Here is a 24,418-nt window from a genome sequence, read left to right as displayed (position 1 = left end):
ATCGTTTTATTCGTGTCAGATGGATTGCACAGAAAAAACTCACAATATAACATAATTATAGTTTCAGGTACTTGAGACCTGAATTTAGGTTTGATTTATCTGCTAAAGTAATGAAGCCATGTATTTTTCAACAGATCTAGAAATAGGATATAGGAATGCGAATGATTCTTTCCGGGGTATAAAATTTTCTGTTAGGGTATTTTTAGCCGCATTTCTCTCTCATGCTCCCTTTCTCTCTCTCTCAACGCCGAAGTTTGGTGTTGGCGCCATAAAGTGTTGGAAGGGCTGAGTGTATTTCTTAAATCGACGAAGTATAAAATGCAATTCTGAAATAGGAAGAGCGAAAATTTTCAAAGCAATCATGGGTGATAAAGAAGGAAGCGCAAAAGGTAATGATCAAATGTTTTAGCCTTTTTTCACTATTGTTTCAATAACTCAATCGAATTTTCCGTGTAGGTAATTGATCAGTATTCACAAACAAAATCGTTGCACATTCGTTCTTTTTCTGAGCTTAGCATCTAGAAAAAATAAATAAACAATTCTTCAGAGGAAAAACAAGGATGTATGTTTGCAAATATTAACGCCACATATCTTTTACATCATTAGTTGAAGATTCATAACTTCTTTATTGTTTTAAAGTTGTTGGAACTTGGAAGTGATTTTAAAATAGGTATGAACCCTCCTAAGTAAAGTGGATGACAATTTACAAAACTGCTATTAAGTACCTATTGACTTATTTCTACTCTAGTTCATAAGTTCTAAGATGCCTAATATTCATACTATTCAATTTTTATGTTCTTTTGTCATATTTTTATTCTAGAATAATCTTTTCTTTCATGTCAGGAGCTGAAACATTTGATGATGCTGTTGAGGAAAGAGTCATCAATGAAGAATACAAGATATGGAAGAAGAACACACCTTTCCTTTATGATCTTGTTATGACCCATGCACTGGAGTGGCCATCTCTTACTGCTCAGTGGCTGCCTGATGTCACAAGGTAAAATAAATTATTATTCATGATATTAAAATATTGATTAAAAAGTTGAAATCAGTTTTCTTATCTAGCATTGATGCCACTCTGGTGTTTACTCACTTAACAGTAGGGTAAACGTGGTATATTCCGACACATTAAGGACGCATCAAGAAATGAAAAACTATAAAAAAAACGTATGCGTTAGCCTACGTAAGTTCTGTTGCCCTCACGCAGTGTGGAATTCTGTATAGTTAATATATTCTCATGTTAATATATGAAAACGTATCGAAAAATCAACCCTACCACCGCGTTACACCACCTCACCTTCCACTGCAGTGAAATCATATAAACTGAGCTCATTGGAAACTGCCTGCCGCTCTTCCGAAATCGCGCGTGGTTTGAAATCCAATCCCGTTATTTTCCCACTAGATGGCCAAGACCTAGTGTTTTTGCAGTATTTCGACACACAAATGTATGACGTCACCATTTCAACCATCAATGAACGCATGGAACTAAAACAAAGCTTAATATAAAGGAAAAACTAGAGAAGTGACGGAATTACCTACGATGTCGGAATATACCGCGTTTACCCTATCTAATTTTTAGTGACGGCTGGAGCTTTCTTGCAAGTTTTGAGGTTCTCAAAGTTCTTGCCAGCCAGTCTGGAATAACTAGCAGAACTTTACAAAATTAGAGTGTAAATGCCCATTTTGCAGGCAATTTCCAAAAATCAAAATTTGATTTGCAAAGTGACAAAAATGTGCCATTTTCTTACTTTTTACCTATGAAAGAAATCAGGCAAGGGCTGTATGAATGGGTGAAATTTACTGCAAGCATGGGAGTTTTTGTTTAAACCATGGGTAGCTTCTGCCTGATTTCCCTGAAAGACCCACTATTATTATGGCACTCTTTAAATTATCTTGTGTCTAATTGTGACAAAAGTGTGCAATTGAGCTATAAGATTCCACAACTATTGAAATTATTTCCAAAACTGAGGAGCAGAGAGTGAGCAAATGTCTTAATTCTTGCCAAGACATTTCTCATTGAATATCTCATTATGCATAATTTTGGAGAGAAATATTGCAGGTTCAGGCAGTTGTGGAACACCTCTAACACTAAGATACTGGTGATGCTTTAGGTCTAAAAACCAAATATTAGAACACACGTGCCTAATTCAGCACAGTGGCTTCTGTATGTCATCCCTTTCACAACAATTCATGTGAAGAACTTGAATGAGTCAAACTCCTTTGAAAAGGACTTTTTTACATTTTTTATAGCTTTTTATCAGTTTTGTTTGTTAAACTGCACATAAATTCTTTTTCATTAAAACTGCACATGATTCCTGATCATTTCCTATAAAGTAATAGTTTTTACTCACAATTTTTGGAAAAATACAGCCTGATATACCAGATTGGGTGTCATTGAGGAGAAGCGGAGAGATATACTTTATTAAAGTAGCTACTGCCACTTTTGAGCTTTTGTGCTATTTCTGGAGTAGCTAGATTTTAGATATTAGATATTTGCTCATTAGACAAATTAGCAATTATGAGAATTATTCATATGCTTCATCTAGAATATCCTATAACAAAAAAAAAAAAAAAAAAGATTCAGCACATCCAGTAAGTGAATTGTTATTACAATTAATGGTGAGATGTGGATCAAACTGGTGTAGGATGGCAGCAGTTGCTAATTGTTGCATTGGGCTGTGAATATTATTATCCAGCAAAAAAAATTGACTGTGAATCATTCATAACTTCAGAACTTTTTACACAGCACCTGAAAGGTCTTTGCACACAAAGTTAAATGCTTACTAATCTTTTGGGAGAGATGCCATTCGAGTTGAATGTTAAAATTAAAGTTCTACTACTCACTAACTTTTTAATTTTTTGCTTCTGTTTTTGAGGAGAAGCTGGAATTTTTTCATGTACTGCATTTTTAACAAATTTATTGCAAATTGTAGAGTGTGTGAACTTCAGCTGAAGGAATTTATGGTTTTTTAACAAAGAAAAAAAAAATAATTTTCTTAGGTAAAAATGCATGTTCGGGTGCGGTGCATGTTTCACATGCTCTACTGCAAAAGCAGGTCAATGACTTTGATCCGCTTGGTCTCAAAAAAATATATGCATAAATTTTTCCAAGCATTTTTGTATATCAGGTCAAATTTCTCTGTATTTCTCAGGCCTGAAGGGAAGGACTACAGTATTCACCGCCTTATACTTGGGACTCACACAAGTGATGAACAGAACCACCTCCTTATTGCCTCAGTTCAGCTGCCAAATGAAGATGCTCAGTTTGATGCTGCGCATTACGACAATGAAAAAGGAGGTGACATTAAAACTATTCCAGTTTGACAGCAGTACTGCTAGCAAGTGTCTTAATTCTAGAGTTTGGTTTACTTGATGTCTGTACGATCAAACTGCAATCAGTTTGATCAGCCTATTTACTCCACAGAGTTTGGTGGCTTTGGATCTGTGAGCGGTAAGATAGAGATCGAGATTAAGATAAACCATGAAGGTGAAGTAAACAGAGCTCGCTACATGCCACAAAATCCCTGCGTGATTGCCACCAAGACTCCCTCAAGTGACGTGCTTGTTTTTGATTACACCAAACACCCCAGCAAACCTGACCCATCGGGCGAGTGTCATCCTGACCTTAGGTGAGTCTTGCTGCGGTTCTTGACTCCATTGAATTTGTAACTGAATTCATTCATTTTTAAAGTTTGTATATGTAGTCTAAAGCATTCAAGACTTGCAGAATTTTGCAGTGAAAACATGTAATTAATCAGAAATGTTGTTGGTGGAGTCTTTAAATTGCCAACTGCGTAGTTTGCCATTTTTTATAGTTTTTATTTTCAGGTTGGTAGGTGTATTGCTTAGACTGTTCTTTAGAAGTTTTTCTAGATATTCATCCAAACCTTAATCCATTTGTTACCAGATTGCGCGGTCACCAGAAGGAAGGGTACGGTTTATCTTGGAATCCCAACCTGAACGGATATTTGCTGAGTGCCTCCGATGATCACACCATTTGTTTGTGGGACATCAATGCAACTCCTAAAGAAAACCGAGTTATTGATGCCAGGACGATCTTTACCGGTCACACAGCGGTCGTAGAGGTATATATAATCTAAAGAATAAGGTCTTAACTGCTTTCAACTTAACTTTTGAAATTGTGATTTTGAATTTGTCATGTCCTCATATTTTTTACACACATTTTCAACTGAGTAAGGAAAAAATCTTTACTTAAAGTTGAATTTATTAAACATTTATGAGCAAATGCATGTCCGGTTTTTATACAAGCTGAAAGCATCATATCACGAACTATACAAAGTAAATTAAAAGTATGATTTGGCATTGAAGGCTTTCATGATTTACTGAAAAATTTCATGGAGCGACTTAGCTAGATTCTTACTTAGATCTCTTGACTTTAGAAAGTTATGTTAGAGTAAATTTTTCTGTTTCAAGACTTCACTATAATAGATTCTCATACATTAACATAACGGTATTATTGAAATTACTTAGCGATCTGTGACTTTGTGATTCTAAGAAATTATTCAAGGATGCTAGTTGTAAAATCTCGAGTAAAACGTATTTCCTGTTACTTACCCTAGTCTAATGTTACTTGAAAAATTCCTGTCTAAAAATCAGCTTTCAAAGCAAAAAGTAGTTTATTAATAAACTCAGCTTTACGAAACAAAAATTTCAATGAATGAAACATATATGAATATTTAATACTGATTGATTTGACAGGACGTCGCGTGGCACTTGCTCCACGATTCGCTCTTTGGTTCGGTGGCCGATGATCAGAAGCTCATGATCTGGGACACTCGCAGCAACAACACTAACAAACCCTCGCACACCGTCGACGCTCACACTGCTGAGGTCAACTGTCTCTCCTTCAATCCTTATTCCGAGTTCATCCTGGCTACGGGCAGTGCCGACAAGGTATAATCATCTCCATGAGTTGCTTTTATATTATAAAATTATTATTATTATATTATTATAAATAGTATAATATTATTATATAATAATAGTATAATATTATTATTATACTATTATAAATTATTCTATTATAAATACACAATAATTTAAGACGCCCATAACTTGTTTTTATTTTAGTCAGATACTGGAGTGACTTGAACAAAGAAAATCAATGAGTTTAATACTTTCTCTTGCTCATCAGATTCTTTTATCAAGTTCTATGTAATGAAGTGAATTAAGTTGTTATTTTTCAACTTGTAGGGAACATCTTCTGTTTCCCAGACTCTTATATTGCTTTAATTTTGTTACCATTCTATTGTTCACAATTTCTTCCTATTAATTCCAGACTGTGGCCTTATGGGATCTACGCAACCTTAAACTCAAACTGCATTCCTTTGAGAGTCATAAAGATGAGATTTTCCAGGTGAGTGTACACAAACTTCTTATACTTATGTTCTCAGTAAGATTATGACAATAAAGCTTGAGCGCGGTGTCTGGCTGTTTGCATTGGATGTTTCTTTATAAAGTTGTTAACTAATTGAAATTTTCATGCTTTTATCGAACTAACAACTCATTTGAAACTTGGATCCCTCAAATCAAGTTAGGGGAAATTGTTGTATTAAAAAGGATGCATCCTGAAACAGTTGCTCGTAGGAGAACTAAAGCAGTAAATTTCAGAAAGCGGTATAAGTTTTTGAAAAAAATCTTTTTGATTTCAGGTTAAATACTTGCTGATTTTTTCTCAAAATTTTCTGCGAAAAAAGTTGCCAAAAATTATAGGACCGCTTATGTGGAATATTCATGTGTTTACATGAATCTAATTACAAATTCATACCTTTTTGTAACAATCTTTTTTTATTGCTCTGTCACTTTGAGCTCTTAACTGCGTTTGCATTCGAAAACCTGTAAAACATGCTGATGATTATTAATTTTATGTTACAACTTAGCTTCCAGCATGCCGAAAAACTAAAAATATATAACCTCTGATAATGCTTTCTTGTAGCCAACCCAGTGTTCTAAAGTGAAATTATCGATGTAATTTGTTTAAACAATTACTCTAAGCGTTAAGTAATTGTGTGATTTTATACTGCAGGTTCAATGGTCCCCCCATAACGAAACTATTCTCGCGAGCTCCGGCACTGATCGCCGCCTCCACGTCTGGGATCTCAGCAAAATCGGAGAGGACCAAAGTCCCGAGGATGCCGAGGACGGCCCCCCCGAGTTGCTTGTAAGCCCCCTGACGCTCAAGTGCCTTAGTTCGATTCGAAATTTTTTTTTAGTTTTTACTACCTACATCTTTTGTTTGTATCGTATTCTTATTTTCGTTCCCGTTTGTAATTCCTAATTCTCAGTATTTGCATTCTTTTATTCATTTATTCACATGATCCGTGATTCATACGGCGTGCAGGCATTGACTTCATGACTAGCATTGCAACAGCACATCATTTCTAAATATATATCTGGCTTGTTTATTCAAGCCACCAATGGATGGAAAATAATTTTTTTCCCTCGACTCTCTGGTTTTTTAATTGTTTTTATAACATTTTTGAGTGACATGCTTACTAGAAGAACATCCATAACCCACACCTAATTCGTAGCCTATGGATGAATTGATGAATTAAAAAAAGTATTTGTTAATTTGGTGCAACTTGAATAATAGATTTTTGCCACGGTTTCATTTTGTTGAACTCCACAGTTCATCCACGGCGGACACACGGCCAAGATTTCCGATTTTTCATGGAACCCGAACGAGCCGTGGGTGGTTTGCTCCGTCAGCGAAGATAATATCATGCAGGTCAGTTCGGTGATCCCATTTCTAAGTCTTGTAAGTATTTGCTATAGAAATAAAGTAACAAATTTGCAGGGGTTGCTCCAATGAAGTTTTATTCCATGGTGTTAAGGTGTCCAATGATTCAGTTACAAGTAGAACAGCTTCGAAGCGATAAGCAAAAAAAATTAATTCCCTCAAGTCTTAGCTATGGTTTGACTAAGTGTAGGATGGCTCGAGACCTTGCAATTTGTACGTGTATGAGTTCTTGTTGGTTGCGTGGAGTGAAGGGCGTCAAATATTTCGTTTAAAATACTAGCAAGACACATCGATTGCCACAAACGTCGAGCAATTACAGCGGTCTACGATTGATCGGATTTTGGTCTCGGAATGTCGAGGTGTGCGTGACATGAATTTTTGCAGTTCTTGGGTGATGGTAGTGAAATGTGACAGGAAATATTGCAGCCTTTGTGTTGGATTAGCAAGTGGGGGCGACCTGGTATATTACTAAATAAGTGGCTTTTTTGACGATTTGCCAGCATGTTGCATCAGTTGCCCACAAGTAGTTAATTTGATGTACCGTGCATGGTAATTGTTACACTTATTAACGTAACGTTCATTTCCTTGTAGAAATATTCTACCCTATCAATTTTCATTGTACGTTTAGCCACTCGCCACGTCTGATGAACTCCTGAAGAATATATGCACCTGAATTTTATGAAATTTTTGGAACCACGTGATATCCCATAGTGATTTTTTCATGTCTTATTGTCAACATAATTTTCTTCTACTAGGTCTGGCAAATGGCCGAAAATATTTACAATGACGAGGAACCGGAGACGCCGGTGTCGGAGCTGGAATCAGCGGCGTCGTGAGGAGGCCGGCGAAACTTCCGTTTCTGCTAGCAGTTTTATAAAGATTTGTCAAGTAATAAGTTCACTCTATGGAGTCTTCGGCTGGTTAGAAATCATCATTTAATACGGCATTCCTCTCTGCTTGAATGGTCTACGAATGTTTGAATAATATTGGGTGTTGATTCTTTTGTTATCATTCTTTCGTAAACTTATTTCTTCCTGTTACACTTACAGCCTCTGCGACAGCATTTTAATGGAAGATTATTCTGAATAGACTTGCGGTTGGTTGTAATGAAGTGATCCACTTTTCCTGTCAGTTATATTGATAAAAATGTATCGACATATTATTACCTTTGTATTGCTTTTATCAGGATAGTAATGTTCACAGTAAAAATTTTGATGCGATAATTATTTTTTCATTTGTGATCCAAATTTTAACATTGCTAAACAGGAACGTAATGAAAGTTCTCATCCAACAAAATTATAAATAGTCAGTGAACAAAGTCGGTCTACCTTCAACTCTTACCCAAATATAACTTACACATCTGTACGCAACATCAGAAAGGTATTTCATAACGAACCAAAAACCTATGTGAAGAATCATTGACGACTGGATTTGTATCGCTTATTTGAGCAGTTCGACCATTGCAAAAAGTATGCTCATTTATACAAATTTCACTGGAGTCCAATTGGTGGCTATAACAAATCGCGCTTCTTGCATTCATTATGAACAGCATCGCACCGGGTGACAAATGTTTGCATGCATTACCACAAAGCCGGAAGTACAAAGGGCATGCTCTCATAGTTAAGAGTGAGAAAGTAAAATAAACTTTATTCCAACCTCCCGAAGCGTCTGAATTACGAAAAATATCGTAAAGTCTAAGTGTAATTGTCCATAACCGACAAACGCGACGAAATATAGTATGAAAAGTTGATTCCAACAAAAAATGGTGTTAAATGATGTAAGACTCACTGTGATTTTGTACTCACCTCTAGAAACATCTTAATTCTATACAAACGATTCATAGATTAATATCTATACAATCTGGCTTGTACTGTACAAATATCAATAATTGCGCTAAGATAATTAAGAAAACTCTTAAAACTCGACAATTGCTTAGCATACAAGTTCTCAAGTGAGTAAAAATTTATAGTAGTCAATAACCATAATTGTCGCCGTTGATAGAAAAGGTCACCGATTATAACAATTCCAATCACCTATCATAAGAATATAATAAAACGCAAAGCTAACGTGCCAAATCGTTGCAACACTTATTGCACTTGGTGTTAACTTATCTCAATATATATGTCATGTAAGAGTTCTTTCAGAGCAATGTTATTTCTCGCCCAGATGATCCCTTATCTCAGTTAAGAAAGTAACATTATATATCTTACTGAACATAAAAACACGAGACAGAACATATTGCTTAGGATTTCTTACAAGCTACATTGTGAACTTAACTTTGTACAGACGATAACGTAGCTGCACGGTGTATAAACTAAACCTATCATACCTTAGAAGTTATCTGGCACACTACAATATTTCTGTTGTCTTTATCACAGCTCGCGTACGCGCATGGAGCCAGCAATGAGAACCGTTACAGCATCTCCACCTCATTCACAAGATGAGGGCAAAGTCATCGTGTACAATTATAGTTTTCAATTACGTAAACTAAGTTTCAGTTTCAATCAGTTAACTAAATCACATCGCCACGAAAGTTGATAGTGTAGTCATATGAGACTCCTGATGTGACAATGGTTAAAAAGCAACATAATTAGCTATTCCGAATATAAAATACACGAAACAAAAAATGTGACGACCAAATCCTATAATGTTCAATACACGCAACCTCGAACTATGGACCGCATTCAAATAAGTCACTCAAATTTATTGCACTTGTCAAATCACCGATTCGCTTGCATTCAGTTTTATTCACTTAATAGCAATTCGAATCAAATTCACGGCCTAAAATTCATAAAAAGTCTTGCACTCGAGTTTACATCACAAACATGTCAGTTTTTGAACATTTGGGAATGCACTTCGAAACTAGAAAAAGTGAAATTGATGAGGTCGATGATTTCAGCTCAGCCCTCGATGAGAGTCTAGAATTTCAGTCGTCCAGTGTTTTAGTTGCAGACTCGTGCGCAGGTTTGACGAGCTCCAGCTTATCAACTTGGGATTTTTTGCGCGGCCGCTGATATTTTGCATGGGGCATGGCATACCTAAGGCGCTCCCAGAACTTCGGGTCGCCCCACTTCAGGTACGTGTTCGTGGAGACGTAGAGCTTGAGCTCGCCTTCTAGCTCCTCGGACGGCGGCACCTGGAAAATATGAAGACAAATGAAAAGGACACGACATTTGCACTATTTAAAAACTTTCGTCTTACAGATGTCAAAAAATTGAAAGTAAAATTAATAACGATACTGAGGAATGATACCTTAGGCAGATTCTTACTCTAATTATAGATCGAGCAGCATAGTTGAGTAGTACTTTTACCACCGTTACCTTTATCGGTACCGGAAGACGCAACCAACAAGCACAAGAAGATAACATAGATTCAAGGTTATGTAATCTTTACCTGGATATTTATGGTTGATTCATTCTTTCTCATAATTATATTAACACACTCAGAATGATGACAGGAACATATGAAGCATCAGAAATCCTACCGAGAATAATTAAAAAACTCACGTCTCCGTACACAACGACGATAATTCGATTTGTTTTGTCCTTAAGAGCCTGCGAGTGAGCAGCCTTGAACTCCAACTGCCCCCACACGCTCTCTATGAAATTCTTGGAGAGAACAACGATGGTCCGACGGGAGGCTTTGACCGAAGTAAGGATCTGCTCCTGGATGTACTCGCCAGGAATCCAGTCCCTGTAGTGGAGGCAGACGCGGTACTTAGGGTCGCCAGACTCCAGGCCAGGAACTAGAGTTTCGTTCACGAACTTTTCGTCCTGAAAACAAAACAAAAAATCAAATGTTGACCGATATTATCAAAGGAAGCGGACCAGGAACTAGAGTTTCGTTCACGAACTTTTCGTCCTGAAAGCAAAATAAAATCAAATTTGGACCGATACTTTCACAGGAGGCGTGTAAATGTCAATGATGTCAATGAACAAATTGCATTGTTTTATTAAATTTGCAATATGCATACTACGAGGAATCGTGTGTTCATCTATAAGAAAAACTATATATTTAAATTCCAGTTAGATCATTAAAATTTGTGTACGACGATAAACAAAAACTTCAAATTTCCGACAATGAAAATGTTGAAAACAGCAAAGAACATATATAACGTTATTAAAAATATAAGACTCGACGTTTAGGAACATGTTCTATTTCAATTGCACCATGAACTTAAAAATACTAACTTTGTATGAGTAGCTGATGAAAGCGTCATACTTCTTGTCAGCGTCGATTTCTTGTTCAGTTACCGCCCATAGACACATGTTGTGCGAGTACAGCCACACCTTCATCATCTCTTTGTTCCTGAACCAAGCTGCAGTAACTGCGGGACAGAGTAATCACAGTTTACCAGCCACGTACGAAAAACAATCCATGAGATAAATAAATAAGATCCTTCTTTATTTAATTGAAGTTACTACATAAAGACTCCGGAATTAACTTACTATTAATGAACTTAAACTCCTCATAAAAACCGAGTCGACTTTAGACATGGCCAATCATTAATCATGGTTGAAATTAAACTACGATAGTGCCTTATTTGAGATGCCTTGGTAGCATCAGATTTTGTACCCATTTTCAATTTTTTTTATTTCCTCATAATGTAAAAATATCCATTGGTGCGTAACATTTAATAGCGACAAACATTAAGCTAAAAGGCAAGGAGACTTTGACCTTGGAATGAGCTGCTCACCAGTAGAGGGAATACAAAGATAAACAAAGCTGCGAAGTGAAATTGCACAAGAGAACTGCAGTGCAAACAAGTCCCACGGCTGCAGACCGGAGTGACGTCGACTATTCTAGCTATATATAATCAGTGGACTTTTGATTGCAAAAGCCATAAATAACGCGCGTAAACTTCCTGACGGCCCATCCCTAGAAAATAAATAGGGATTCATTATGCCTATTACTTAGGTAATTACTCGCAATCTATACCGATGCAGATGATAAATGTGCGTATTGCAATACTGAAGGTAAATATGTTGTACACTGTGCTGTTTAGTACATACGAGTTACGAGAAGCACTTACTGAGCGGAAATTGTAACACACGTTGCACGAATTCAAGCCGTAGACTTCGCCAGTCAAACTACCGCTACACAAACTAACTCTTTTCGTAATTATTATTTGCGGTCAGAACAACGAGTAAAAGCAGCACCGAGACACCACAAGTGATTCCATACTGAGAATTTTAATAATTTACATGTAATTCAGCCTACATTGATATTTAGGAGAATAATTAAAAGTGGAAAGGGATTTCATTGGGTAGCTAAATCCAGTTCACTTTCAACATCATCGCATGTATCATCGACATAAAAAAAGTCTGCGAAAGATTCCCTAGAAAACCCCGGGCTTACGAACTTTCTAGTGCATTGACCACTCGATGCAATTCTGGAATTTTAATCAAAAACATCTATAAATAAAAAATAGGCCATAGTTCCGCGAGAAGTTTATGAGCACTTGTTATTTAGACGTTCTGATCATTCTAGCTTCGGAGGCACGCGAGTTGCATCACAATAGTGACGGTTGGTCCAGTCTCACCCAAGAGACCCACGAAGATGAGAATCAGAGTCTCGCCCGAGATAGCAGCGACGATGAGAATCACAGTATCTCACCCAAAATACCAGCGACGATGAGAATCACAGTATCTCACCCATGATAGCAGCGACGATGAGAATCACAGTATCTCACCCAAGATTGCCGCGACGATGAGAATCACAGTATCTCACCCAAGATTGCCGCGACGATGAGAATCACAGTATCTCACCCAAGATAGCAGCAACGATGAGAATCAGTATCTCACCCAAGATAGCAGCGACGATGAGAATCAGTGTGCCGATAGCGATAGCAGAAATCGTCTTGGCGCGGTACAGGAAGGGGCAGAGCACCTCGGTGAGAAGCTCTTCGACCGGCATGCCGTTGTGCGAGCACACGACTTGCTGTCGGTCCACCACCTGCAATGTCACAACATCGTCAGCTAGATCATACGTACAACTGTTGAATGGATTTGAATAGTTTATTGGGATTTATTTATAAAATATTGAAGAGATCTCAACAGTTTATTGGGATTTATTTATACAATGTTGAAGAGATCTCAATAATACATTGTATTTATTCTAGTCAGTAATCATAACTAACATGATTTACTGTCGGGCAGTTCTTGTAATGTAATATCCTATCAATTAAATGATAGATCAACAGAATTATTTTTAAAAACCTATATTAATAAAAAATAATTGTAACATACTATCAGACACCTAGGATGCTAATGAGGCAATTAAATTTCTGGCCTTAGATAACGTTAAAATACCGTTAGTATTTCGATTTAAAACGTATTTAATGTTCTTAGTACGGTATGTAATAAGATGTGAATATAATTTTCGTTGAGTACGAAGACCATCAAGCAATGCTTGTACAAGTAAACAAGTAGAATTCGATTCTAACACTGAGGATTGAATCCCAGGGCGGCAGAAAATTGTCATTAGTTTAATAGATCACCAAAGAATAAGTCCGTAATACAAAGACTAGATTCTAATTCCCCAGTACCAGTATACACGTTCCACAAGGTCAGACGTCAGATGCAGCGAAGGCGAACCACAAAGGAAATGATCCTGCGCGCGTTAGACTAGCTGTGAGTGACGTCACTCGCTACGACGTCTGGCAGCGTAACCGCCCCTCATTACCAATACAAGAGCACAAGGGAGTACGACAACATCTATGCGTCTCAAGAGACAGCTGACAGTGGGTCGTTCACATCTTATGTTGCTTCTCTAGCCAACATAAGGAGCAATAGGATCGGTGACAAGTCCTACGCATTAGCTGAAACGTCTCGCGTGATCAGCAACAACTTCTCAACAAATAATTACGAAATGATCTAGTTATATTCTAGAAACAACACTTGAAGCGTGATTAAACAATGTTTAATTAATTTGATTTGTAATCTGCAGAACAAGCATTTCATTCTCATAGACTGCACTCGCTGGTTGCTTCAATACCTCAGCACTTTAAAAGAGATCAGGCTGGGAGGTGCTTCTGACACCACAAGTCTTCAACACGGTTATAAAAAAAATTACAAGGCCAGCATCAGTGTCTGATGGCATCAAGCAGGCACCTCAACAGTAATTAGCTCCGAACAAACGCCCCTCGACTGGCTTAGGCTTAGCTGTACGCCCGTATGCGAAAATAGCCCTATGAACTATGCCACATAACACCTTGAATTTGAAAAAAACCTCCATTTAACACGACAAGAAAAATATGATTTTAAAAAGTACTTTTTAAATACCACACTTCTAAACAGGCCAGTGTCTCCGATGTTACACATGTACAATGAATTTCTTACTTTTATTTTTTAAATATTATAAAAAAAATTCAAATAATTTTTTTATTCTGTCAATTGATGTAAGCATTGTGTTCAATTTTACGTCAGTGTGCAAAATCTCAGATCGATTTGACTGGTAGAAGTGTGTTAGATATACCTAGCTTATAAGATTTGTAGATGACAGACAAAAACAGGAAGTGAAGTTAAATAGAAGTGTGGTAAAAATGGAGGAATATTTTGACAGGAAAATGCCCTTAAAACACACTGACAAAAATGGAAATGAAATCGGCGAGTGATAAGCTAGTATTGAAGAATCTCTCCCCCCTAAATGTCGAAATTTTCTAAGCATATTGAAGGTCAAGTTAATAAAGCCAATCAACGACTTTGACTGATCAGACGCTCTTTCGAGTTCCTAGATTTAGAAACGATGAAGCAGTTGTTTTGCAACAGGCCATGGGCCTATTTCTTCAACGCCGACACTTCTATTCTATTCTATTCTAAATGTAGCCAGTCAACACGCAGATCAACCCGTACCTCCGGCAGTAAGGCAACCGCTCGCCTGCTCATGCACTCACCATAGTCCTGAAATGTCTCACAAAAATACAATTCAGTACTCACTGCAGTGAGTGACAGAGAGCGCAGTTTCTCGTCGACGACAACTTGAGGTCACGGACAGACGGACGGACAGACAGACAGACGGACATGGCGAGCACAATAGTGCATTTTTTTCATAAATGAGAGAAAACGTGCTAAAAATCACTTACCTGCTCGTAGTTGTTCCTCAGGAACTCATGCAGGCTTCTCAAGTCGCAGTCACAGGACCATGGGTTGCCACTCAAGTGCACGGCAATCGTTGTATGGTTGAGGAAATCAACAAAGTCTTGAGAAAGCATTGAGAAATTGTTGAAGCTTAGGTCGATGAATCGTAGTGTCGGGGGTAGATCAGTCCCATTGATTACTTGCAACGAGTTGTTCGATAGATCCAAGTTCTCCAGCCTCCCAAACTCCAGTTCACTCAAGAAGCTAACATTCTCGAACAAATTATTCGAGAGATCAAGACTTAGCTTGAAGTTTTTCCTCAGTTTATGGAATCTTTCAGTAAAGGTAGGAGAGACTGACATACCACGGTCACTGCAGTCCATCAGTATGAAAGAGTCATGCCGTCTGATGTTGCACGAACATTCAAGGGAACAGGAAAACTCGCATACAACTTTCGACGCGTCAACTTTGGAAATTGGAATGCCTTGCAGTTTTCTTGGTTGCGAGCATGTGGTAAGGTCGGCATCTGTAACTATTAGATTAAACCCGTCCACATTATTGACTGCAAAATGTGGAATCAACTGAGCATTTTTCAGGAAGGTTTCCATTTGACAGTCGCAATTTAGTGGATTGCCGGCTAACGATAGTGAAATATATTTACCTTCAGTTTCTATTCCAAGAAAGTCCGTTGAAATATTCACGATTTGATTATCTTGAAGCAATAAGGTAACGTTTTGGGAAATAAAATTTATGTCTCGATCTGACAACACTGTCAATGAGTTGTTTCGCAGATCAAGCACTCTGAGACGCGTGAAAATGGTCAAAGCATCGTAAAAGATGTTACGCATCAAGTTGTTCGACAAGAATAGTTCTTCGATGTTAGTGAGTGGATTGAGAGGAGTAACGAAATCCTCATCATTGAATGCCAGCTTGTTATCAGACAAGTCTAACTTGACGATACTGGCTCGATTAGGAAACGTGTCAACAGGGATCAATGCCAAGTCGTTCTTTTGCATGAAAACTCGCAGCAACGAAATGCAATTCCGAAGTAAACCTGGAGGAAGCTCTTTTAAATAATTGCTGTTAAGGAGAAGCACTTTTAGTTTTGTCAAATGATCAAATATTCCTTCACTTATATTTTGAATTGAATTTGCTTGCAAATCAAGCCTGACGATGTTCGCTGATCCTTTAAACATGTTGGCATCCAAACTAACTAACGCATTTTTGTACAAAGTCACGTTTTCAATAGTAGGCAGGTCATTGAGTGTAGTGGTGAGATTGCTAAGACTATTATACCCCAAATTGAGCACAGTGACTGCTGTTCCTTTGAACAAATCTCCTGGCAGAGAGCTAATTTTGTTGAACTGAAGCGACACTGTCGTTAGATTCGCACATCCTTTGAAGGCACCAGCCGGCAAGGTTAGGAGCTCGTTGATTTGAATATCAAGTGTATGGAGCATTTTCATGTTGGCAAATAAATTCGGATCAATTTCCGACAATTTGTTTGAACTTAGAACGATAGTATTTAGCACAGAATTCTTTGAAAATAGTCTTGGTGGGATAGAAGTGAAACTATTTTTCCATAAGTTTAAAACCTCCAGTGATTTAACATTTTCCAAGAGATTTTCTCTTAAACTGGACACCATATTATTTCCTAAATCTAAAATTTTTACCTCGGGTGTATAAGAAAGAATATCAGATGGTAATTCCGAGAGAAGGTTTCCGTTGATATAAATTTTTTGAAGTTTAGGAGTGTGCTTGAGGAAGCCTTCAGGTAGAGATGTGAATTCATTGTGCTGCAGTTGCAACGACGTCAGATTACCCAGACCAGATAAATGCCAGGACTGGACCCCATCTTCCAGAGTGTGTGAAGTCTCCCATACCAAATGAAGGACATTCTGAGGTACAACACCGACCTTCTCTAACACCTTCGCCAAGGGTTCCTTGAAAAGCGGGCACAGTTCAATTTTGACGTGGACAACATTTGGGAAACTACACTTTTCCATCCATGTCAAGTTTAGGACCGGGGACATGTAGTCACAAGTGAGTTGCAGTGCTTGATTGAGGTTATCATCAAATGGATAAAATGAGAGCGAATACTGCATATTGAATGAGTTAGGGCACGTGAGGGAAGTTGAGTCGCTCTCGCACGAGCCACATCTCACCGACGCCGCGGCGATACCACCACACAACACCGCCACGAGCGCTGCGATCGGCACGCAGCGCTGGCCTGCAGCTCTCAGCATCCTTAGCGTGAACTTTGGACGCTCCGAAATTTCGATGATAAACCTTCACGCTGCGCTTTTTCCATGGTTCCGTCACATCATCGGTCTCTGCACAATGAAAAAAAATCAATGTTAATCCTAAAACTAAGGAGGTCGAGGCAGATAAAAAATAATATTTTGTGACACCGAAAAATTCTGCACTGAGAATACCGTTCTCGAACGTTTCTTCACGTTTTCAAATATATGAATAGAAGGGTTCGACGTAACACAGTTGTAGCGATTTCAAAATTGCTATCTTATACCTGCAAACTCCAGCTTTCGAACCAAAGCAACTGTTTTCCCTCTAGTAATCGCATGTTCTTGAAAAAGCATCCGGTAAGATTTATCGCCCAACGTCTGAAGAGAGCATGCGCACAAGCTGAAATAATAGCTGAGCCAGAAGTTCACTTCTTCAAATATTAAAACGGAGCACTGTACTGACTAGGAATAGGAGCAAAAAGTGACCTTCAAGGAGCAAGCTCGGCAGCTTCTTTTTCGACGCTTGGGCCTATCACCAAGATGCCAAGATATGACCGACGTTGTCCAGTGAGCGCATTACAGCCCCAGCAAAACAGCGGTAGCGCTTCCAGTTAGCGAAAGACAGCAGGTGCAGGTAATAATAATTACTATTTTATAGAATATTTACAGTGTCTTTATGCATTAATGTAAAATATATATTTTTCAGCCGAAAAAGTTATCTCATTTTCAGGACTTCCTATGTCAGAAGCTGGTAATGATAGTTAAGAGCTGTGAAGGCAACAATTTATACACGAGTGAACTTACTAATGCAGTTTTGAATAAGGTTATGCACCGAGAAAATCATTCAATTATGTATCATTGAAGGGAATAGAGTTTCTGCGAATTCATGACGATGCTAAACCGCTACCCGTATTTCTACTTTTTTCCTATGCAATCGTTGGAAAAGAACGATAAACAAAAATAATTAAAATATCATGATATAAAAATTTAATATAGAAAAAGTAATCATAGAAAAAAAGTGCGGTCAGTAATTTTCTAAGTAGATAATTATATAATAATATCTCATTCGAGGAAGAAAATTTCTGTATAGATGTCGTATAATGAAGTGTTCTACTTCATAATTCTATTCTAAAGTAGATTGGAGACAGTTTCACCTACCCCGTCAGTTACGTAACCTTCAGAAGTAGTTCGCGTTCAACAAATCCAGTTTAACTTGTTAGATAAAAAATCAAAATATGCAGTTTAACTTGTTAGATACAAAAATTTCTGGTTCGCACTGTGAATTCAAGGAACAATGGCCAAATCCCGTCCGAGCATGACTGGTCAGTACGATTAAAAACAACCAAGAAAGAAGTAAAAAATCTTTTGCTAACAAGAAGCAATGGCAGTCTGACTATTTATTTGCGATAACGACAGAACCTGTTTTTCGGACATCGATTAAATTAGATGGTTTCAATTTTGATTAGTTCCAGCAATATATAATAATGCAATGACTATGGTTGGCAGTAATGTCATGCAATAAATGTGAATAATGGAGAGCATCATTGTGATTAGACCAACATTGAAAAGTGACACAACACTGTTATGACGCTAGGATCAAGGAGCCCCTAACGTTCAACGAAACGACACAATTCTTTCGATGACGCTTACACTTTTTGATACTGGGTGACACCAATACTGGGGTGATACTTACACTGGTGTGACACAAACAAAGACGCAGATATTATTTATAAAGTTGAAGTGACATCCATGAAACACAAACGTAAAGGCGTCATCAACACTGGATGATGATATTATAGGTTACAAAACCTAAAATGTTATTAACGTTACGCAGAAGTTACACTATCACTGACATCACCAACGCAGGTCTAGCAGTAACATGCGTGGTGTCACAATAACATGAGTGGTGCAACAATAATATGAGTGGCACCACAATAACATGAGTGGTGTAACAATATAATGAGTGACACCACAATGACATGAATGACACCACAATAATACGAGTGGCACCACAATAACATGAGTGGCACCACAATAACATGAGTGGCACCACAATAACATGAGTAGCACCACAATAACATGAGTAGCACCACAATAACATGAGTGGCACCACAATAACATGAGTGGTGCAACAATAATATGAGTAGCACCACAATAACATGAGTGGCACCACAATAACATGAGTNTACAAATCCTACTATATGTACATTGAAAACATGAATGGTATGATGTAACAGCTGTCTCTTATACACATCTAGATGTGTATAAGAGACAGCAATAACATGAGTAGCACCACAATAATATGAGTGGCACTACAATAACATGAGTGGCACTACAATAACATGAGTGGCACCACAATAACATGAGTGGCACCAAAATAACATGAGTGGCACCACAATAACATGAGTGGCACCACAATAACATGAGTGGCACCACAATAACATGAGTGGCACCACAATAACTCTCTGTTGCTACTTATAAGAGCGACGGCAGGCTGAGCAGCTAAGGTTGCACTGAACTCTGTTCTCAGAAGCAAGGGATGAATGTGGGTTGGAGAAGCTGGAGTTATACATATATGGCCGCAACAGCAGTGCCGAAACGTATGAACACCATCGAGCACCACGACAACACTTCTAATAACTTGGTGATACTGAGAAAAGTAATCGATGACACGTGACCTTGAACCGACTACGCGCACACTAGAGGACATCGAACGGAACAGAATGCAATTAGCGTGCAGTGCATTGGTGTAGTGTTCGATGAAACAATTAGATTCCGACTAGAATTTTCAATTGTATGGTAACTTGCCAACTTGTTAAATAATCATTGCATTCTAACAATATTCCAAAAGGTTAAAGTAGCATATATAGACTATTAACTATAGATGCATCCAGAGAGGCCAAAGAAGTAATGCTTTCATCGAGAAAACCCTCTAATCAATTATACGGTTATTTATTGTATGCTTACCGTTACATGTTACGTCACGACGAACCTACAATGACTACGTTGCCTTCACCAGAGCCACAACCAGCCCGGGGGCCGTACTAGCAAAACTCGCAACAGTACCTACATGTAGCTGCCTAAGTAGGTACACATAGCGACCCAAGCACACGTACGCTGCGGTTAATTTCTCGACTGTGATTGGAGGGTTCAGCTTAAAAACTGTCAGTGATTCGCTAACGGAGTTACAAACTCTATAATATTTCATATGGTATGGCCTCATGTCAGATAGAAACCCCAGGTACGGTCCCAGGTCAGATAATAACCCCAGGTACGGTTCCAGGTCAGATAGGAACCCCAGGTTACGAAATGTTAGAAGTACCAAGTACATAACAATCATTGGGAGGAGGAGGTGCGCCCGCATTGAGTTAGGTCTGTGGTTAGTCTGCGTATTTTCGTGGGAATAACATACAGAGGCACAAAGCTGTTATGCGAATTTCCCAGGGTGTATGCAGTCCACAGAACAACGCCTATAGCAATAGTAATAATTTATTTGCTACAGACGAAGCACGAGTTATTACCTTTGCAGTATAAAATTATTTATACGATTAAAATCTATCCACGTATGCATTTCGGTGACTTTTTGGAGCAAACAGTATACGCTATGTATTGCAAAATTAGCGACAAACGAGCAAATATTTGAAAATAAATTGAGATATTGTTTTAGCTGGTGAAGAGTTGAAATGATGAATATTTGAAACGGGATAAGGTTTCTATACAATTTTAAGGCTGTAAAGCGCGTGTAAACATCAGTTGGACCGAAAGATATTGTTCAAACATTAGTTATATGCTCAACAAATTCGGCATGAAAATCTGTTCCACCCTGTAAATTTAATACACCATCGCGTATAGATCCGTTCAGTTAGATAAATCATGTTTGAGTTTCGGTGCAATCCTGCAACTAGTTTATAAACCTGAGTTAATCTTCCATAATCTGTATACACAGCAGTTTCGCTCCAAAAACGTTTTTTGCACTCAAAACATTCGTATGCCGGGACTTGTCCCATGTATCCGGATGTAGTGGCAGCAGCAGCTACGTCGTCACCAAACACGTCGCTCGCTCACAACAGGAACCTTTCCCTCTCATCTTGCATCAGGTATACGCGACTGAACGCAAGATCCGGCGAAAGGATTCCGCCATGTCAGGTCAAGCGAAGGCCAACACTCTTACTGAACTTCGAACTTCTCTTCAGTTTAGTTCTATTTAGCTTTATCTATTGTTAAATTAATCTTATTTATCTCTTCAAATATCTCACTTCGAGCGAATAATTTACTCTATAAAAGGAATACAGATTTAGATCTCGATTAATTAATCAGGCGTGCGTACGCTATAATAAACGTATTAATCAATGTAAAAGTTTGATAAAAATAAAACATGAAGAAGTTACTGATTAAGTTATTGTCGAAATTTATTATTTATTAAATATATTCGTTGTTATTAATTTTCTGGTAAGAATAACTTTTACGATCAGTTCTTGGAAACTGATTTGCTATTGGTTGAATAATATTGAATGGTCGTTAAAATTTTTCTACGTGTCATTTATAGACCAAGTACTTAAATAAAAACGATATTTCACAGGATATAAAAAATAATACCCATTTTATACGGTTATTTTAAATTTTACATAAACTTTATATAGGCCTGACAAAATTACGCTTCCGTGACTGTTATTCGTAAATTCATTCCGAGCTCCTTTTCGTAATACGGTAACGCTCCGGAGGTTGCAGGCGAAGTGGCTGGTAGCAGCCGTAGTGTAAAGTTTATCTCACTATTTAATTAGATCCTGCATGAACGTTATATTTCCGGCGTCGTGAATGTCAAAGTAGTGAACAATTACACATAAAGTTGCATTTGTACATAATAAATAAATCTGTCAGCATTCGTTCCAATGATTATTTTTTTTAATTATTGTCATATATGCATAACATTTTTGCTTGCAGTTGAATACGGACATTTCGGATTGAAAAGTAAAATTCAGCTTTCATTTGCAGGCCTCTCAAGCCGTGACAGTAATAAGTTGACCAAGTTTATACGATGTATGCAACTGGTCGAACATTTTTCAATGATCATTCGGAACGAGAGCAAAAATAAATATTCGTATTAGAAATAAATTTAGATAAAAACCACAAACTCAGAGCATGACATCAACTTGAAATCCACTCATAGTGGGAAAACAAACACGTTTACTTCGTCAAAGCCTTAACTAAGCAGATAAACTTTTCACGACCAAAAATTATAAATCCCCCAAAAAAAGAAACAGGAAAATCGTTTAAAATCTTTTGAGTTCGTCGAAAAAAAAACAGGAAAATCGTTTAAAAATTTTTGAGTTCGTCAAAAAAAGAAACAGGAAAATTGTTTAAAATCGTTTGATTTCGTCCGTAGCACATCGTATCCGCGACGAAAGCACGGGCCCAACTCTGGTCCAAGTATTACATAATAGTGGCCTTGAAATAGCACTACAGGTACTGAACCAGCGACGATCACTTCAAGGCATATTCAACGGTCGTGCAAGGATGATCCGAACCGTTTGGGTTTTACCATACCATAACCCTAGTAAGGGCACGCGCATGGGTTTTTTGGCACCTAGGAAAACCCGTAGGAAAAACTCCTCGGTGGAATGTACAAGGAAAAAATTGTGTACAGGTTTTTGAAAAATGAACTCAAATGTTGGCGCGTGGAGCGCAAAATGTTAGCGCGTGGAGCGCAAAATGTTAGCGCGTGGGGCGCAAAATGAATTGTTGACGAGTGGGGCGCAAAATGAAATGTTGGTGCGTGGGCCGCAAAATGAAATGTTGGCGAGTGGGGCCCAAATTGAAATGTTGGCGAATGTGGAAAGCGAATTGCGTGTAAGTGTGCAGTCCAACATGCGGACTCCTAATCATAGCATTTGAGTATAAATACTTTAAAATGAGGATAAGTACCTGTTAGGGAGACCTGCAGGCTGGAAAACCTAGTTTTTGTTCACCCACAACGAATAAAATGTCTACTCATCCTGGTGAAAAAATTTCCCCACACTGTGGCCGAGAACAATGAAGAGGTTGCCAAATAAATGAGCGTTTTGGTTTTTCTTTTGAGGATTGCAGTGAATAAACGGCACGAACGGGCAGTGTATTGAGAATATTTTTGAAAAGAAATAAAAATTCACATTAACTTAATGTGAAAAAAGAAAATGTACAAGAAAATTTCATATTAACTGTCATACAGTTAGATATAAAATTCACATATCGCCCAGTTAATCAGTATTCAAGTTCAGACTGTGGAGTTCTGTTAATACAGTTATGAAAAGTTATGAACGTAAACATAATTAACCTAGTCATTTTTCATTAGATTAAATGGCAATGGCATCAACTGAAGGTGTTGTAAAATGTTTTCTTACAAAGACTTGCAGCGGACAGCGAGTTGATACTATATATTATACAGCACCATCCATGCAACCCAAACCGCATCACGTTTTTGATGGGTACAGGCTTTCCATATTATTATTTTCCTGGAACAGGCAATTATTCGAAGGCAATGAAGGAAGATATTCCTAAATATAATATTTCTTTGTTTGCATCGGCATCCAAATGAAATGCGCTCTATCATACTCCTTTACCGATTTAAACTTAAAGAAAAAGGAATACGTCCAACTCCAACGGATGTTGACCGAATAGCAGGCAAGCTATCTCAGTAACTAAACAAGCTTTTTTTCCGATGCCGATCCCAAAGTACATCACAAGAAACTAGGAAGTATAAAATGTCAACAATCAGTAGTGGCAATCGTTCCACGATCCACCTGTGGATTCCAACGTACTCAAAAGTTAAGTTTTACCTTTCAAATTTCTGGAGAGTTGAATGCGAGAGAAGCATCAACAGCAAATGAAAATTATGTCCCTTTTCACAGATATTTTAAATTACTACAATGATTGAATATACTCACGATAGCTATAAATATGACAATTATTCAATTGCAGATCAACAGTCAGTGTGATTAAACTTACAAAAATCTCTCGAATAGCTTTAAAAATTCAGCTTTCAATGTCTCAACAACCCATGCAAAACGACACCACACCATATGAATCATTGATAAACATGACGTCGTTACCCGTTCACCAGTTGAGCATTAAAATTTCCTTGCAAAGTTCACGAATTTTGGGCTGAGCCATCTCACGGTTATTCTTACCTTTTATTCAACAACTTCAAGCTTCCACTTGTTGATGAAGTTCTTAAACTACTTATGAAGGGCAGTTATATTGAATTTTGTTCCTCAGTGAGATATTTCACTTGAAGTTTATATAATCCTCTAAAAGTCAAACCATCGCGCTTCTCTCATTACTGGCACTCACCTACCAACACAACG

At 37.8% G+C, this 24,418-nt stretch overlaps 2 protein-coding genes across 2 annotated transcripts; one reads left to right on the top strand and one right to left on the bottom strand.

Annotated features, from left to right (window-relative positions):
- The first annotated feature begins 224 nt into the window (after positions 1-224).
- On the top strand, positions 225-7,976 carry LOC108670496 (chromatin assembly factor 1 p55 subunit). Its single transcript, XM_018157970.2, has 10 exons — positions 225-389; positions 844-997; positions 3,153-3,298; positions 3,425-3,629; positions 3,908-4,085; positions 4,720-4,914; positions 5,297-5,374; positions 6,044-6,178; positions 6,647-6,745; positions 7,513-7,976. Exons 1-10 carry the CDS (start codon positions 362-364, stop codon positions 7,591-7,593), a joined length of 1,299 nt encoding a protein of 432 aa, XP_018013459.1. The 5' UTR covers positions 225-361; the 3' UTR covers positions 7,594-7,976.
- Positions 7,963-24,418, bottom strand: LOC108670495 (protein toll-like). The gene is made up of 6 exons (XM_018157969.2): positions 24,242-24,418; positions 14,841-17,168; positions 12,562-12,712; positions 10,948-11,084; positions 10,264-10,530; positions 7,963-9,893 (listed from the first exon to the last, which is right to left on the bottom strand). Exons 2-6 carry the CDS (start codon positions 17,079-17,081, stop codon positions 9,684-9,686), a joined length of 3,006 nt encoding a protein of 1,001 aa, XP_018013458.1. The 5' UTR covers positions 17,082-17,168; positions 24,242-24,418; the 3' UTR covers positions 7,963-9,683.

This window comes from Hyalella azteca, unplaced genomic scaffold, assembly GCF_000764305.2.
Source record: "Hyalella azteca isolate HAZT.00-mixed unplaced genomic scaffold, Hazt_2.0.2 contig15124, whole genome shotgun sequence".
Lineage (NCBI taxonomy): Eukaryota > Metazoa > Arthropoda > Malacostraca > Amphipoda > Hyalellidae > Hyalella > Hyalella azteca.
This window is presented reverse-complemented; position numbering and strand designations above follow the sequence as displayed.